Source organism: Chaetodon trifascialis, chromosome 1 (genome assembly GCF_039877785.1).
Source record: "Chaetodon trifascialis isolate fChaTrf1 chromosome 1, fChaTrf1.hap1, whole genome shotgun sequence".
NCBI lineage: Eukaryota > Metazoa > Chordata > Actinopteri > Chaetodontiformes > Chaetodontidae > Chaetodon > Chaetodon trifascialis.
In genome coordinates, this window is record NC_092056.1 from 25,068,884 (window position 1) to 25,088,083 (window position 19,200).

General features: G+C 42.2%; 1 protein-coding gene across 1 annotated transcript in view; it reads right to left on the reverse strand.

Moving 5' to 3' along the window:
* LOC139329230 (leucine-rich repeat-containing protein 49) overlaps positions 1-19,200 on the reverse strand; it is a 30,993-nt gene that overhangs the window by 7,382 nt on the left and 4,411 nt on the right. Inside the window, exons 8-13 of the mRNA XM_070959425.1 lie at positions 15,851-15,994; positions 10,555-10,616; positions 8,213-8,360; positions 6,101-6,184; positions 4,835-5,010; positions 3,409-3,504 (exon numbers count right to left, since the gene is read on the reverse strand). Coding sequence (XP_070815526.1) covers positions 3,409-3,504; positions 4,835-5,010; positions 6,101-6,184; positions 8,213-8,360; positions 10,555-10,616; positions 15,851-15,994 — 710 coding nt within the window. The remainder of the gene's footprint in view (positions 1-3,408; positions 3,505-4,834; positions 5,011-6,100; positions 6,185-8,212; positions 8,361-10,554; positions 10,617-15,850; positions 15,995-19,200) is intronic.

Here is a 19,200-nt window from a genome sequence, read left to right on the forward strand (position 1 = left end):
TAACAAAGCCACAGATTACACTTGCCAGTAAACACAACAGCCGGATTAATCATGTTATATGGTCTGGTCTCCCAATAAACCAGTGACTATCAGGGAGTAATCCACCTAATCATTGTATTTGTTTTACTCTCACGTGATAGCAATCCATCCTGTATCAAAGCCATTCTTGTCAAGGGATAGTCACGGGAGAACGTGGGGGGATGCCACGGATATATTCAGAGAGGTGGATATGGTGTGGTGGAGTCATCCTTGCTCTCAGTTCTTCCTAGTGGCCAACTGCCAACTCCAACTAAAAAAAAATCCCCTGAAAGCATAGAAAGCTTTTTTCCCTGAAGACAATGATTTCCAAACACACATCTGTAAAAATGTTGACAGGACACCTCGAACAACACACAAGGTGAATAATTACTCTGCTTCCTTGTTGCACTATTAATTTCTAGGATTGATGTGGGCATTGACAGATGTGACAAGGTGTCAAAACAATGAGTTCCTGCAATGAGTGCAGCTGCAAAAGCAGGTATAAGTTAATGTTAAAATGACGAATGCACTCTTTCAGATAATTAAATGTGCATTCAAACAGAAGGAGCACTGACCGAGATCAGGCGTAATACTTGGAGTATTAAAAGCAGACCTGGCAGATGCAAAAGTTGTTAAGTCCCGTGTCCTGTTGCAAGCGCACACATGGACAGAAACATGGGACATGGCCAGCAATAGATGGGGAGGCACCAGACAATGAAAAGCAGTATAATTGTCAGGATATGCCTCGCCACAGAGATGTAGGATTGCCAAAGGCAGTAAATCAGGAGGAGCTGGAGAGCGGTGCAGGAGATGGAGCGTAATATGTAAGATAAGACACGTAAAGAATGAGAGTAAGTTCTGTGCACCTGGAAGTGTGCCATCAACACACTCTATACTGAGTCACATATTGTTGCCCCATAATCACAGCTGAAAGGCTGCCAGGTGGCCCTGAATCCCCTTCTGACATGAACCCAGCAACGAACAGACAGAAGAAGTGAACAAGGCCAGGAAGAGCAAATGAAGAAGAATGTGTCACAATTACATGGATCCTGCTCCGGCCTATTAGACTCTGAATCTAATTCAATTAGGGCTATCTGACTTAATCCTACAGGAGTTTTTAAAAGGACATCTGTCATCTCTCAACAACTTAATCCCCCCAAAGACATGGTTTGTAGCATACACACGTCCCCAATCGCCTAAATACTGTGTGGTAGTAGCGATGCGTATGAAACATTACTCTCTGAGCTGTCATTTCAAAAGAGCATTTCATCATTTCACTCTGCTGATAAGTGAAAACAAATGGCTCGAGTGGCAGTTACTGGTGCAGTGCAGATGTTATGGTTTATTGGGTGCTGAGTGCTGCAGACTGTTACTGTAAAGTGTACAGTAGGTGGTGGTTTTGGATTTCAGGTTTCATTCGAGGAGTCACTACAATTGTGAAGATAACTCCTTGATTTATGTGCCAGAAAACCCATCGGTTCAGGGTCCGAACACAGCCCTTTGTTAATGCATGTATGAATAGTACAAAGTTCTTTCCATCCCACCACATGGAACCACACTATTGAATTTCTGAGTAATAACTCTTCCACTGCCATACACCATTAGTCCCATCTCTCAGGGGAGAAATGAGGCCAAATAAATCTTAAGATTGCAAAGGAATAAACTTGGACTTGCATCACAGTCCCACTTTGGCTGTGGTGCAGGCTATTGTCACATAACGTACTGTAGAAACACACTGACACAATCACCCTGAGTGTGCTGTCAACATTCACTTCAACCTCATTGTAATTTGTCACCAAACTGGGGCTGTTAATGCCACCCAGAGGCGACATGGTGTTCATCTGTTTTTCTATTTTTCATTCCATTTGACTACATTCTGAGGCTACGTAGTTGTATCTTTAGATTTAACTGTTTTCAACACCTTGTGACACACAAAACATATGTGTTCACCATAATGATATATAGCACCATATCTCATTAAAAGAACAAGGTCAATGTGGGTTGAACGCAATTGGCTTTTTATCAGAATTCCTAAATTGAACTGAACGCTCTGTTCTCCATTAATAGAGAATAATCGCACACACATACACCAAGTGGTTTCCCTTCTCACCAGGCTGCCACTGAGCAGATCCAGATGTGAGGATGTGCCAGGCCCAGACCCTGACCGAAATGGGAAACCAAGACTCTGTTGGGATTCTGGAGTGACAGCATTGTGGAGAACCTGTAACAAACCATACACTGTCTCTTCAGGGTAGAAAAAAATAAACCTCCTCCTTCTGCTAGAGTTTCCTGGAAAGTCACACCCCGAGGACCAAATACGTGATATGCACTAGAATGAGGCAAGAGTGTTGATTCACAGGCCTAAAAAAAAAAACAGAGATAGTTTCAGCCATTATCTGCCCCTTCATGCTCTATATTGGGGATGATGGTGCAATTTTCTTCAACATCTAGCACCTCACTCTCTGAGGTCATCTACGCTACACTATGTAGGCATTATAATGCAACAATATACCCACACACTGGTGAACAAAACAACCCTTAAATTTCCCAACTACTGTACACATATCCTGGCATTTTGAGGATATTATCCTTTCATCTTTTTGCCACAAATCTTCTTCCTTTTCAAGTTACTGGTGGTGGCAGGATTTGTGAAAGCAACTACAAGCCAAAGTAACACAACTCCTGTCTCAGAAGAGAGTGGTAGCGTGAACTGTGTGACTCCTGTTTGTCATCATAACCCGTTAAGCCACATGACTGAAGTTATACCTTGTAAAGGAAAGCCATTAACACTGAGGGATTGCGCTTCTGGGCCATTTTCATATCCTGGCGCAGGATGGAAAAGCCGTCTTTGAAACATGTAATAATAGTCCTTGACACAGCCCCCACTTTCATCTCAGCCTCCCCCTCATAACTCATCCAGACCTGCATCACAATCTGTGTAGGAGAGTATATCAGAGCCATACGCTCACATTAGACTGAGCACAGACTGTTGATTTAGAGCATTTCCAACATCAAGTTAGAAACAGTGGAAGAAGGAAACTGTCTTCAGACATCTCAGACATGCATGGACTGAGTTTACAGCCAAGATCCGAGCCTCTGGAGTAACTAAAGGGGTCACTATGTTGCTCAAGGATATGTTGAGATGGGTTTGATGCAGTACAAACTCTATCTAGACTATCCTATGCACTGTAACTGTACACTTTTGCAGATTTCAAATTTGCATTCTCTCTCTAAATCATCCAAAAAACTCATAAAATCTGTAGGCAGTTTGTGTCTCAAAAATTTACTGGTCAATGCGGACAACTTTACTCATCTATTGACCAAAGAACTATGCTACTACATACATATATCACAGGGTGGATGTGCAAACACATTCATTTCTTGTCTTACTTGGAATCCCGTGGGCTGTTTGGACGGCTGTTGGTGCGAAGTCTGCTCTCCATTCCCCCTGATGGTCGGTCTGGTCCTGAACCTGGGCTAACCCGTCTGATAAGAAAGAAAAAAAAAGAAAACTAGAAGATTAGAAGGGATTGAAAATCCAAACCAATTTTGAAATCAGCTGAATCACACACATAAGAGGAGATTTTACAGACTCTCTGCTCTCTAATTACAAGTGTATATTACAGGATTAGAAATAACTGCATCATATAAGACAGAAGATGATGAAGGTTACCACGGCAGAAAACTTGTTTCACCCTCATGAATGCTTCTCTCTCCTCAAATCTTCCCTGTATTGGTACATGTCGAAACATTTCCACATTTCCTTTCCTCCGCCTCAGCTGTAAATCAGACTTAAAGGCTATTTCTTCATGGTTGTCCCTGTGTTCTTCTACCTTGTTATTTGTCTCTCATGGGCTCTTGTGTGTCCATTCAAACAGTATTGACATAATTGTCCAGATTTTTCCAACATGAAATTAAAATCAAATTAAAATTATCATGGCGCCCTGGATGACACTGCCAACAGCTCTCATCTTTCAGGCGTTACAATTTAATCTGAAAACTACTCCATTTCAACAAATACGCCTATGTCTGGGGTCTTTCTGTGATACGGAGGAGAGGACTACTATGTATCAAATATCTAATCAGACCTCCTGAAATCTAAACCCAACATAAGACACACTGATGTTTTCAGCTTCCCATCTGAGCTACACAGACATGTTGACTTACTATATACAAAGAGTGTTGACAGTAGCTGTGATCATCAAAGGATTTGTAAAATGTCAAATAATGTTACAAATATTTATTAAATGCTCTAGTTTTATTCTCCCCCAGATGAAATCTCAAACAACATTTAGTTTATCATGAGTCACTAAAACCCTCCACCATCACACTTTATATAAGCCATACTAAATGAACACCATTATCATCTGACAATGCCTAGCTCAACGAAGATTTAACAGCAGTTAAATCAGCAAGTGAAAAATTAGCTAATTCATTCTCGAGGTGACCAACCAATATCAAATATCTAATAACAAAACCAGCCGTCTACAGGCATTTACGGAGACATTTAACTAAAAAACACAACTGTCAACCTCATGGTGGCACGACAGCAAAAGTCATGGGATCACCAGAGTCAGCAGGATTCGTCATCAGGGGAACATGAATGTCTGTACAATAGTTATCTCAGCCATACAAGTGCCTGAATGGAATGTGTGTTTCTCTAATTGCACCAAACGGTGTAAATTTCGCAGACCTAAACCAACCAACCAACCAACCAAGCAACACTACTGGAATGACCATTTGCTTTGGACCAAACAGAAACTCTTTTAGCTGGAGAAATGTGACTTGAATGACTTAATCTCGGGGCGCTGTGTACCTGGGTTCATCTGGAGAGGGCTCCTGTGCCAGGCCATTGGTCTGGGCGGGGCTGTGGGCAGGGCTGTTCTCTGGACTAACTTCTTCTTTAGCACCATTTGTTGGTGGCAGCTCCAGGCAGGCCCTGACACCCTCCCACTGCTGCGCTGCATTACGGATGGCCAGACGCCGCTTCTCCTTAATGAGCACAACACACACACGCACACACACACAAACAGAGGACAGAGAAGGAATCAAGTGACAATTCTCAGGAGCAGAACACAGAGGGCACACAGCAAGCTAATGGGACCGCTCTGTCTATAATGAATAAATCACAGGCAAACCCGAACCTCCTGCCTTCCTTGTCTCTGAGATACTGTCTCTGCATATTGGCCTTACTGAGAGATATCACACTTCACCAAAGTTAGCAGCTGGCTCTTACAGCAGTAAAAGTGACATCTTCATCCTGCAAGAGAGAAGATTTCTGCTCTTTCAACTGTTCTTTCCTGGCCGAGCTGTAGTTTCGATATGCTTGGTTATGGAATGTGCCACTCCCCAATGCAGGGGTGAGTCAGTATCAAGTCATAGTGAATCCTTCGCCCCTACAAACTTAGCTGTGGCATTCAATTTAACATTTTCTCAACACATAGGATTAGCAGGAGTTAGGTTACTGAGAGACGATGTGTTCCACACAGAGAACATCTCTCAGCAAGAGTAACCACTGCAGCGTAGACACAGGAGGTGCACATCAATATATACTTTTACATACACAAACACACTTACTGCTAAACAGATGCCTGTGCAAGACAGAACATTAGACAATTTAAAGATATAAATTATAACTTACAGACCCAACATCTCTTTGGACAGTGTTTCCTTACTCATACATTAAAATGTTCCCAATGGGTGCTTGTCTTGCATATGAATAGCCCACTTAAACACAGCCTCAACAATCACAAGACACATTCATTACCATACACGAGAAGAGGCAAAAGAGTTGGGGAAATTTCACAACAAACCCTGACGGATGTGTATTAATCACATCTCATCAGTAATACAGTATGTGATCGTTGTACTATGTAGCTCCATCCAGTGCTTTGAAGCTTTGCAATTAATTGTCTTCTTCCTACCAAGAACAAACCACACGACACCAAACATATGACAAAAGGCACCAGTGGGTTCAGAGGACACTCTCTGAGATGTGGGCTATCATATGTATTCGCTCCATAATGAAAGTCTAAATCCAGGCAGACAAAGACAACAGGAAATCAGATCAGAGTGGTACTACCTTATGAATGGTCTGCTTGTGACTCTCTCTTTTCTTCTCCTCCTCTTTTCGAGCCTGTACACCAGCCATGCGCCGATCCTCGTCCTGAAAAAGATAGCTTGTGCAATCAGAGTGTCGCTCCATTCATGAGTTCTGAATTATTCAAGAGAGAGAGGGAACCGCAAAAGATGCCGACGGGAAGACTGTTCTCAACACCAGAACTGGACCACTGTGGAGGATGGGACAGATTCTCACACCAGGCAGCTGCATCACAGGATTATCTGTCTGATTTTCAGTCTCGGATCAACTGAGCCCAGCTGTTGGGGAAAGCCAAAAGTCCCAGAATGCAATGCTGCCAACACAATCTGAGTGTGCCAGTTGAGAGCTGGGGGATATTCAGCCGTCTGTGACAAGCTAGCAGACACGATGCTTCAGTCTGATCAATAGGGGCAAAATGCTGGCCTCACTGGATTCAAGGCACTGAGTGGAGACAGGTGAAGATGTCAGGTCTGCACGTCACTACTATGAGGTCATTCTGTGAAAAGAACAGCTTCTTATTAGAAAAATGACCAAAGTGCATATGCACTCTGTTAAAGTGATCAATATCTTATTGATTACAAAGGATGCTATTTTTCAGCAACAGCAATGTCTTTGTTAGGCCAGCCTCCATTCTACAGTGTGCGTCTTGTTCGAACGTCCTTTATTTAGCTTTTGAAATAATACAAAGACATCTGGCACATACTACATCCTCACAGGAAACAGAGAAGCAGCACTTATTTATTCAGCCCAAAGCACAGTAGTACTGTATCTCCGTATTTGCAGTACTAACTCTCATTTCATTCATAAATAAGGGCCAGTCTGACAGCAGGCAGACATACCTTTTATCTCAGATTATCTGATCTAGCGTCTTCTGACAGCACACTGCACTGGGGGCAAGTTTTTCCAAATCAGTTGAGGGGGGAAAACCTTGATCCTCATCGGCTACTGTCGTGTTTGCCCCCAGCAATATCATGTGACAGTTAAAAAAGATGGAGGCTCCAGTCCTAGGCTGGTGCTGTTGTTGTCACATCAAAACTTTGCATCTCCCCAAAGTAAACTTTCTGGAAATAAAACACTGTCCCTGTTTTCAGGAGTGACAGCTGCAGACAGTAGTTTGTTGAAGGGGTTTGATGGGCCCTGCAGATCATGAAACTTGCTAAACCTGTTAAGGACCATATGTACCATCAAATACAAGTAAAAACTTGAAAATGGTTGAAAATGGAGTTATGAGGGTTATCCACAGTATGTTCTGAGGGCAAGGTGTGTGGTACTTACAGATTCCTTTAAAATACAAGCTCAGACCTGGGTGCTCCCTGCTTGACAGCTTCTATGAGCACGCTGATGTTTCACTGTAGCACTTTGCTGGCATGCTATACAAATACAATGACTTCATATCTGTGGTTGAGAATAATTACTGTTTTCTTAGACTAGATATACATTATGTGTAAATGCTTAGCTTATGGGTTAGTTATTTATGCATTTTTGCCTCCAATACATAACCGAGAACATGATGAGTGCTGGATCAAGGCCAATGAACAAAGACAAAGAGTATAACAGTGCCAAGATGTACAGGAGCTTGTACATGCCCCACTGACAGCGAATGGGAGACTACATATGTGGGTTCACCCAAAGTTTGTTTTGAACTGTGAAATCAAGTTTATCATCAATCAAATTAATGTCAAGACAGAGTAGCGTTCAAGAATAAACGTGTACAGCACCATCAGGAACAAGTGCTCTGACAGTGCCACAGAGGTTTCGGCCATTAGCTGAACATGAATGTCTGATCCCTGGGTGCCTTCAGCACAGGGTTCTGTAAATACAATGCAGTGGTGAGTTGTAAGGGTCTGATAGCATCATGATTTTCTTCACTCTACATGAGTCGTCCTCTAAGCTGTTTGATAATGGCAACATAGCATGATAAAGACTGTGACGTGACATTCTCATTTCAGGTCATGTGATTTGCTGTCCTAAATGTGTAGAAATAAAAGAAATATATCTTCAGAGACAATAAACCAAACTTTACAGCCACAGCCACGGGCCAATTTTTCCTCTTGTAAACACACACACAAACACAGTTAAACAAATCAGCCTTACTGTGATGCGCTTCATGTCCAGCTGTCTCAGATGAAGCACACAGCGCAGGACGGCCTGCTTGTACCATGTCTCCAGGGCTACGGGATTCCCATCCAGGGTGAGCTCAGAAAGGGAGCACGACTCTCCAAGGCAGGCTAGCTGATCAAAACTAGACGCAAAGGAAGAGCATTTTGAATGAGATCAAGAGTTGAAGCTATTTAAACATACAAGGTTCACTGAATGCTTTATGATGATACTGAGACATGATGACCTGACTCAGTATTGGGAAGCCTGAGTCATCCACCGGGTAAGTCAAACAAGACAAAGTCCCCCAAATGTGTTTTGATTCTTCAACCCTTAATTTAGGCCTGTATTGAAGACATGGAAAACTGGTAATTTGGCAGGCACACTGGCAGCCTGACATTACTCAGGGGGAAATGAAGACACAAAAAACACAACACTGCTGCCCTTTTTTCCCTGTGGCAAATGGAGACATGAAAGAGCTCAGTCATGCTATGTAAGGCAATCGAGATTCCATCATTGCTAATTTGTGATAATAACCTTGATGAATCATTTGCCTGAAACTACTTGTGGACCTCAACACTGCACTGTGCCCAACGCTGGCCAGAGGTTTCTTTAGATGCAAAAGAGGGTCAGATAATAAACATCTGATGAACTATTAAAGTGCAGTTGGTGCTCCAACAAGTGCAAAGCAAAATTTGGCAATTCACATTTCATTTAGGGGAGTTAGGGAACTGAATTAATTTGAGAAATGTGAACAAATCAGTCTAATGCATGCAGTAGCCAACAACCTAGGTCATTTTTATTTATCATTAATCCTCATACATGTATAATACTTTGCATAATTTCATATAATTTCTTACAATAGACAATTATGTTTTCCACAGAGATGATGAAATACTACACGAGAGTTTCCAGTGGAGCTTTTCTGCATGTCATGCATTTTGCATAATTATTGCATTCGTAATCACAGAGACCAATGCCCTCTCGGGTATTGTTACTATAAATAAAAAACGTATTATGCCCTGAGTGCTCGAAAAAGAGGAATCCAAAATATCTGTGTGATGTGTGTAGAATGGAGAGTGGTTGAAAACTGTATAGTTTCTAAACTCATCTAGCACTACAATCTCTGGATCTGTCTTCCCTGTCTTCTCATTATTAGCTCTGCTTTGTTCCGCGTTCATAAGGTGTCTAACTTAATTCTGGCAGAGTCAAAAATGCAATATAATGTTAAGTGAAATAATGACTGTGAAGATTAACGTAGGATGCTTTTGCGCCAACATCCTCCACTGAGAAAACTCACTGCACCACGTAGATGAGTGTGATCTGTCCCTCTACCTAGCAACACAGCACAGATGTTCTCCTATCAGCTCTGAACGGTTTCAAAAGGTACACACACCAGGTTTCTACACTGACATGGTGAGCATCCACTCAAAAGAGTAGTTTTAATTAAACTGCCTCATCAAACATTCAGAACAGCAATAAAAAGAATAGGAAAAAGGAAAGAAATGTGTACATATTATGGAATTTAGTTGAATAATCACACTGTACTTGGAATACACTGTCACTCTACAACGTCATAAGGAGTTTAAGAACGCAAACAAATTTTTGTTGTGACGATATTTGTTGCCTATTTCTTTGTCACAGCTCTCTCTGTAACAGTGTGTCAGATACAGAATCACACAGACAATAGAACAGCAAGGCTGGTTTGATACGTCAGGTCAGATCTATCACAGCACAAGGTGACTATGGGTAAGGAGTATAATGAACACTGTACCACCTCAAACCCACATATAGGCCCCTCCTCCAGGCAAACACAAAGCCACCTTAAAGCAGCCTCATTCAGTGGAAAGGCTGTGGGCTTTAACAAGTTAACTCTTTGACACCTTCATTGCTTGGAAAAAGTATGTAAAGCAGGTTGACATTTCCACTAAGCAACAAAATAAATCTGTCATTCATCCTACACACCTTTATCTAACAATGCTGTTCTTCAATTCACTGCAGCTTTAAATCTGTCATTAATTTTCAATGGAAGTGAACTACTTTTTCTCAGCCTGCTTCTCTGTAGTCTCAATAACTTCAAAGTACTGGCACACCCATTTCTTAGGTGAGCATGCTAATTATTGATAATAAAGAACACATCAAGGATTTCTAGGTTACAGAAACTGCCCACCACAGCAAATCTGTGTGTGTGTGTGGGTGTGCATGTTTGTGTGTATTCTGCCTGCAGCTTGTTGGCTAGGCCCTGCCAAGAGCCAAAGGAGTGGACATGGCACTGTCCGGCCACTATTCCCAGTGCCTGGCCTGCGGGGAGGAGGGAGTTAAGCGGTATGAGCTCTTACCTGGTGATGTTGTTGCAGCTGAGAAAGAGGCGCTGCAAGCAGGGCAGAAGGTCCACCTCAGTCTAGAAAGAGAAAGAGAAAGAGGGAGAGGGAGGAGAGAGAGATGGAGGGATGTGAAGAGGAGAAGGTGCTCTGGGAGAGGGCACTGCATCGTCACTGTCGTCAGAGCTCTGTATCCCTTTCCATTCCCTCAGTCACCTTGCAGCTCTCAGCTCCAGCACACAGCATCCCCATCCACCCTGCGCATGCACACACACACACACACACACACACACACACAAACACACATACACATACAGCACCCTGTCTTGTCTGCACATGGAGAGGAGGGGCAGGAAAAAGAGAGAGAGAAAGAGCGAGAGAACATGAGGAGGAAAGGGGGAGGGGAGAGAGAGCGGTGTGTGCTGCGCTAATGCAGAGATCCCCTGCTGCAGGAGGCTAACACGAAATGCTCATTGAGCAGCTAGCTACTGTACCTCGTCACGCAAGAACAATAGCTGGGGCAAAATGCAACAGAAGCAGAATGGGAAGGGGGTTGTTTCTTCATCAGGCAGACTCAGCATCGAAATCTATGCAGAATTTAGCAAGGGGGCGGGGTGAGGAGCAGCAGCTGGCAACCTGGCAAGCTGAAGAAGATACAGAGGGACGCAGGCAATGTCACAACCACATCGACTTGGACTAATCAGATGGCAGTGTTTGAGGAAATCACGTTCAGTAGTGTCAAGGTCCACTTTGCGTGTGTGTGGATGGCCGTGCTGCACACGCTGGACGCAGAGAGGACACTCCCAGCAGCAGTCTGAATGAGCTGCGTCAGCGTCCACCCATATTGCAGCCACCGCCTTGCTGCCTACTGTTGCCAGTTTTCATTCAAATAGCATTAAGCCTATGCTAGCTCCTCTGCAGAGAACAGCACAACACCGCAGTCTCATCTTTTACATCATTTCTACTGTCGACACAACCATATAAAGACAGAACACAGTTACTCATCAACCATTCCAATGGCCAAAATGCTCTTCATAGTACAGCACGCAACATCATGAACAATGTTAAAGAGAGGCGTCATCTGTTTTTGGAAGACTTGTGTGCAGCTGTTGTGTTACATTGTTTGATACTCAATCTACAGAAACAATATAATGAAATCATTTTAACTTTGAATCTTCAGTGAAAATGTACTACAGATTATAGAGTAGTTTCATTTTATTAAATCTGAGCCATGGGGTTCTCACGGCTCCAAACTCTCTGACTATTCCCACCGTTCCCATTTGTGGACATACTACAGACCAGCAATGATTTATCAGTGACCTTTCTTAAGAGTTTTTCTTGATTGGTTGTTTATTTCCCAAAACGTAGTCAAGAATATCACCAGAACCAACAATGAATGAGATTTATGCAAACTATTTGATAGGTGTGTAGTGTGTGATTGCCTTCAGTAGATCAGTGGCTGTGCACTTCTAAAACATTTTGTAAGCACATAAAATAAAAAGTGAGTTAAGCAATACAGTACCTGTCCAGCACAAAATGGTGGCGAGACAAGGTATGTGAATGACTGACTGGTAGGCTAAAGCAAACCAGACATTTTTCTTCTGTCAAACATTTGGTTCTTCTGATTAAAGACAACTGAATATTTTGGACTTAACATATGTCTGGTGGCTTGAACTTCACCTAAAATGAGATGATCTTGTGTGTTTTATGAATATATTATTTGCCATCTGTATGCAAAGATGCTAGCCGTGCACTTGACAATCCATGCTTATTGCTCAGAGCTAGTCAAACAAAATCACTTTGGCAGTCACTTCTGATGTATGGAAAGACAAAGTATGATTCTTAAGACAACAGCATATAGAACATATTCAGTAAATACGTACATTATTTACATTGAGACCAAGAAGGTGTAGGGATTTTTTGTTATGTTGGCTGTGTAATTCTTTACTTTAATGTTCTCGTTCTTTCTTTAAAAAAAACAAAACTGCAAGTCATGCTATCCAATGCTAGCTTAATCTGACCCTCCACCACACTCCCAGAGCCTGTGTTTGTGCCAGTCCCTGTATGGATGCTGGTGAAGCAGCAGCCTCTGCATGCTGTCTGAGACTAAATATAGCAGCCCTGTCTCAGACAGAATGATGTCATCACTGAGCTGATGTGCTGCATAACAATCGCCCACCAATGTGGTCTCGCTTTCGAAAAACCTGATTGATCAGAACCAATCGGCTGAGAGGATTTGATGTGAGGTTGGGTACAGCCATGTTGCTGAGTGTGTGTGCCGCTATGCCTGTGGGTGTGTATTTAACTGTCTCTGTGCCTGTGCCTTCACCTTTTTAATGACTGCTCCACCCTCCAACAGTTTGCGTGTCTTAATTTTTCACACTAATACTGAGCTCTGACAGAGGCATTACTCAACAAAGAGCTTCCACCCATCACCGCTGTCTCTGTTGCATGCAAAAACCACCACAAAAATGCACGAGAGCCGCTCAAACAAACACACAGGTACACGTGGATGCTCAGGAAGTTCCAGATGATTGTAAGCTGTTCGGTTTTGTGGCTTCTCTTTGAATAGCAAGGACTTGAGGTGTGAGCTTAGCTGACACAGATCTTGCCTCAGCTATTGTACGCTAGAGTAGCAGATGTGTTGCATTGTGCACATACACACGTTGAGACAGCAATCTGGTGTTAAGCGTGCCTCTCTGTGTTGTCTTTGCACGGCACTTCACAGGGATCACTTATCAGCCAATAGTGCAGTTGTTCAGTGGTAGCAGTTACCTTGCATTGTAACGGTGCTCTTTGCCCTTAAACTTGGGCATGACCAAAAAAAATCCCCATTCTTGCTATTATATCGACCCTGTCTGATAGTTTAAGTTTTAGTTTTATGTGCGTTCAGTACTTTGAGGCAGCATTTTCAGTTATTAGTTCCCCTCAGTTGCACATTTCCAACATTAAAGAAGGTAGGACAGACCTATTAAATTATGGATTCAGGAGATGTGAAAAGACACACACACACACACACACACACACAGACTAGAGCTGACTAATCAACAACATTTTTACATTTTCGATTGTAGTAATGCTTGACTCATTACTGGCCCCACAAGTAGACAAGCCTGTTAGAAAAACTCCTGCTAATCCATTAAGCCAGTCTGCCTCTAGGTGATGCCTTTCTGCTTTGTCTATTTCAGCAATGCTCACGCTGACTACCTTGCTCTTCTAAACAAATCACAGTTCCTGCTGCCAAATATGTAAAATGCATCACTTAATGACTGCCACAGGATTTCTCAGTGGGGAGACCCACCTGAGAGCAAGTGTAAACAGCGAAGGTTTTATGAAACAATTACATGCTGAATCACTGCTGTGTAACAATCTGTATGAAAATGTAATGGATTCAGGATTACAGCATTTAGTGTTCAAAACACCAGCACTCGAATTTACTACAATAAAACAGACAAAATAGGTTACCACAAAAATACATGTGTGCAGATGAATTAAAGGATGGCCGAAACATTACCTGCAGTGATGTGTCCAAACGTGTGCCTACACTTTGCCCAAAATATTAACTTAAAGATAAAATGCGCATATGTACACCATGTCCAAAAAGGTGGAACACTGTGTGAAACATAAATAGAAAAAAAATGTGATGAACTCTGAAACCCATATTCAATCAACAATAGCACAAAGTTGTAACATGTAATGCTTATACAATATGTACTGGATGGCTGAGTTTAACATATAAACAAGTCTTACTTATAAGGATAACTTATTTATAAGTCACTTAGGGCATTTTTTTCTAGTCTGGAATTCCACTTTTCATCCTCCTCAAATGAAAGGGAAAACCTGGACACCTGGAGGGCGGTTATTTACTTTGCGCCTGACACAAGCGGTTGGCAGCAAACACCACTAATGACAGAGACTGGAGAATCTGCTGAGGGGTGGCATTCTTCCTCTCGCGTGTATCAAATAAACACTGCATCCGATAATTAGGACTGGAAGTGGTTCTTCATCAGAACTCGCACGCAGAGGACAGGGTGAGTCATGGGAAGAGGTTTCATACAGCACAATGTTGGATTTTGTTTTATTTCCATCCTAAAAAGCAGGAAAGGGCGAAGAGGATTTGCATACAAATGAAGGGGCCTGTTTTGGCATGCACTGTTCTGTTTATCAGATTAAAGCTATAGAAACCAAGGGGAGTGAATGTCCGTGTTTAGAATATCTAGTTTCTCTTTCACTGTGCCAGAAAGTTGGTGGGAGGTTGTGGGTAATGAGCTATGTCTCCCTAGGTAACACCATCGAGATGCATTTCACCACAGGCTTTCTTATAAAGATCCTATTGATGTAATGATGCTGTGTTTGTTATTTTGTGACAGTAAAAACTGCTACATGTGATCCCATAACAGAGGAAATAGTAACCGTCCAAAGGACCGGTACCAAACGAGTGACATGGAGATGAAAGATGAAGCACGCTACGAGCACTTTTATCCCATGAGGAACATTTTCCTACAGAACAGTTGTCAGCGTGTATGACTGTGTTTATTTGTTCATCAAAATGCAGAAAAAAGACTGTGAATTTATCATTGGCAGCTGCAGGAACTTCACCAGTCGTCAATACATGTGTATGATTACAGCTGTGGCTCCCACCATCTGGAACTGTATTCCTCAGTTGACAGTTTTAAGAAGCTGTTAAAAACTCGATTGTTTTGTCAGCACACACACGTCCTGTGATGTGTGCTTGCCTTCTGTGTAGTTTTTACTGAGTTTATTGTTTGTGTTTGACTACTGTGTTTTCCCTTCTGTGTAGTTTTTGTGTTTTTATTGTATTTCATATTGTTTTTTCCTGTTTTACCTTGCTGTTTTGTCTTCTATGTTTGCAATACAGCACCTTGTAACTCTAGTTTTGAAAGGCCCTTTAGAAATAAAGTTTAATTATTTGTTAGGAGTTGTACAGATCAGACACATCTGCCTCAATGCACATGGTCAGACCTCAGGGTGCAAAAAATAGTTAAATCCTGCTATAACAAAAGCCAAAACAAAATTTCGGAAGTATGCACCAACTGTACCCTGAAACTATTTTAATTACTACTGCTAAGTGGAATATCTCGTAACACATGCTTAGAATGCTTCTAACTCCTACTTTCATTGAAGAAAACAGAAGCCCCACAAAGGGAAAGGGCAGAAACCTCAGTCCTGGTTGACAATGAGATTGTGTTCTGTGTGAAGAGTTGGCGCCTTTTCCATTATATGAAGTAGAATAGTGAGCATGCAGTGAATAAAATGCTTGAAGGTGTCGCTAATTGGGAGAGAGGCCCCTCACCACCACAGAGATGCAGTTGTGTTGCAGGTTGAGTTCAGTCAAACAGTGCAGGCCCCGCAGTTTTTCTACTTTGGAGATTCTGTTTCCTGCCAGGTTCAACACTTGAAGCTCGCTCAGGTGAGACATATTTTCTACCTTGGAGATCTGCATGAAAGCGCAGGGAGACAAAGATTATGTGAAACAGCGCTTGAGATAACCATACTGCACATATAGAGAGGCACAGAGCGAGGCAGGCTTAGCAGAGCAGAACCACTGAGGACTGTATATATTCAGTGCTCACTCTCACATTCAAATCATATATTTAAGGATCATGAAAGGGTTGACATCTATTTAGAATTCTTTAGCCTACACACAGCTGAATGCCAAAAAGCAGTGTGCTCCATTTTCTTTACAATCCCTGAGGCTGCTCCCTCTGCTAAATGACACTAAAACATGTCCGTTCCTCTCATGTAGCTCAGAGTGAACCACAGCAACAATCTGTTCAACTTGTGAACATCTTGAATGACTGATTTGCAGTCAGTTACATCAAGCTGTGACTCCTGTTTGACCTCCAAAATCATAACAACAAACAAGCAGCTGAGGGTGAGTCAATGGTGAAATGATACCCGGCACTCTCCCCTCGCCTCTCTGCGAGGATATTTAGAAGCACCGGTCATAATAACACTCAAAATACTTCAGCAGAATTACCGGGGGCCTGAAAACTGGAATACAAATTCAGAAAGAAAAACAGTTAAATATACAGAAATATAAAGATGGGTTTTGAGCTTGTGTCTCAAAATATCAACTGTTGTCCTTTTTCTCAGCTCCTCTGTCCTGAAAAGATAACTATTGGGAAAGCAGGCTTTGCAAAGGTTTCTGGGCTTTGGGCCTCTTAGTATAGCACTCCCAGATGGTCAGAGAGAGCTCACAGGTTCAGAGATGTAAAAACTAATCAGAAGACTTTAAATAAATACACAAACCTACAGGGAACCACTGTAACATGAGGATTAATATTTGCCAGATTAGAGATTAAGTGCACCGGATTTCTTGTTTTAGGGAGTTCAGATAGGAACAATGCTTGTTAAAAGGAACTGACAATAAACTGAGTACATCTTTTCCGACCCAAACATCACCATTAAACTGTCTCAACTGGTGATGGATGAACAAGGGTGAGATCATTAGGCTGCATTCAAAGGCCTTCACAATAGTTGTGTTGTGGAGCCACAGCTGAATACTGTCAGTCAACACACAATCATCACATTTTAACAGTCCCTAAAAGGTTAGAGAGGCAGGCTAGTGGCAGTTTTCTGGTTCAAATGTCAGGAAGGAAAAACCATGAATGTAAAGCAGTCAGTGGACGGAAAAGAGTCACATGCTCAGTGAACCTTCCCTGAATAAATTAAGGTGAGAAAAAACATTCTTTGCCTAAATACACACACACACACACACACACACACACACACACACACACACACACACACACACACACACACACACACACACACACACAATAAAAAACCTCTCGAAAGGTTAACATCATCTCAGGATCTCAGGCCCAGACTCGGGCATCTCTGTCCTAAGCAAGGTCGGCGTCAGCATATCAGATCTCTGTCAGCACACAGAGACAGTATCTCTGAGTACACTGAAGCACATTTTGGATCATTTCATTTGTAAATATTTGAGGATCCTGTGTTTCACACCATTAATTAGGTGCTTTCCAGTGGTGTAGGTCAGGCATCCAGAATGTGAAGATGGGTCTGACATGGTTCGAACTGTGCAACACTAGTAAGATTTCATGACATGAATGTGAAATAGCAGACGTTTGTTTTGTCTACAATATTTGTTTAGACACCAGATTTTAAAATTACAGTACACTGCAAAATGCAGAGGGATGAATATGGTGATGGGATTAATCAGCATTGTGTGAACTTGTTTGGCAAGAGCTTGAATGTAACGGATGTTCATTTATATGTCAAGGTCCTGCACTCCAGCTGTGATTAAAAAAATGTCTTTGCAGGAAGGACTGAGGTCTGTTCTTGTCTGGAGAGATGAGAGCAATGGTTAAGAGGGACATGCCAAGAAGGGGAGATAGTAACATCAGCTCTTGGAATGTATCTTGCAAACAATACAGTAATCATATCCTAAACTCTTCATATAATGGCCCTGTGTTGTCAAACAGGACACAAACACAGATAACCTTGTGTTACAGGTTGCCATTAATGACAGCGAAGCCTAGGGCATTCATGTGGGGAGTCACTGTTCCAGCTTCAGCCTAACCCAGAGTATTATGCTTATCACACATGACAGATTTAGTCAAACTTAATCAAAATCATCATCTTGATTTGTAGGAGGGCTATTATTTCTATCGTGGACATGAGCTTAACCAACCTCTCTAACTGTGATACTTTTTCTTTGTTTTACACACCCTGCAGGGCATTCTCCACTGTCTTCTGAGAGAATTCAAGTCAAATTGCTCGAGTGGAAAACATCACCGCCTAACTAAAGATTGGTTATCCAACCATGTCAGGTCACATTGTAACCCCACATTTGGTCACTGAGACCAAATGTGGGCTGGATGCACACTCCCCAAGAGAATATCTTCTCAATAGTTGCAGCTAACGGGAAATGAAACAACATCCTGTTGCAGAAATATGTGGGTAAAACGATTTTGGAATGATGTGTGCCTCTGCTTAGAGGATGGGAGGAAGAAAGGATGAAGGCACGGGGAAAGAGGAAAATAAACTGGGGTTCTATGGCCAAGAGTGACTAAACAATAACAATGACTTCAACATTATTTTAATCCAATAATTCCCTCGCTGCCTTAACTCACTTCATCATCTTGTATTATCACTGTGCAGCAATCCATATTACATTTGGGTGGTCAGGTCTCTGGTGAGTATGGAAAACACTGAGTAAAGGTGACTGCACAGTAATTCCAGAGCACAAAACAGGGGGTTTTGAAGTGAGTGAGTGAAAAGCAACCTGCCCTGGTCAGAATAATAGATTTATCATCTGCTCCTCGATAGGTGCCTGCCAGCAAAAGGCTGAATATACTGTGCTTTGATTACCAACAAGGACAGCGCAAAAGAGTCCATTTATTCATTCAATCTAAAGTTACTTACCATTCAATAGTCACATTATTAGAATAGTTTAAATCACCTGTATAGACACACAAGTGGACAGAGCCTGAGGCAACAAGGTATCCTCTGTCAGGAAAATAACATAACTCTGTAGCAGTCATTGAATAGTAATTGGGACGCCTGCTCATGCATAAAGCAGCCAACATCAGAGAGGGAGGGAGTCTTACCAGAGCTCTGGAGTAGCTCTCAGAGGAGGGGCGTAGGCGGCAAGCTGGCAAAACACTAATTTTA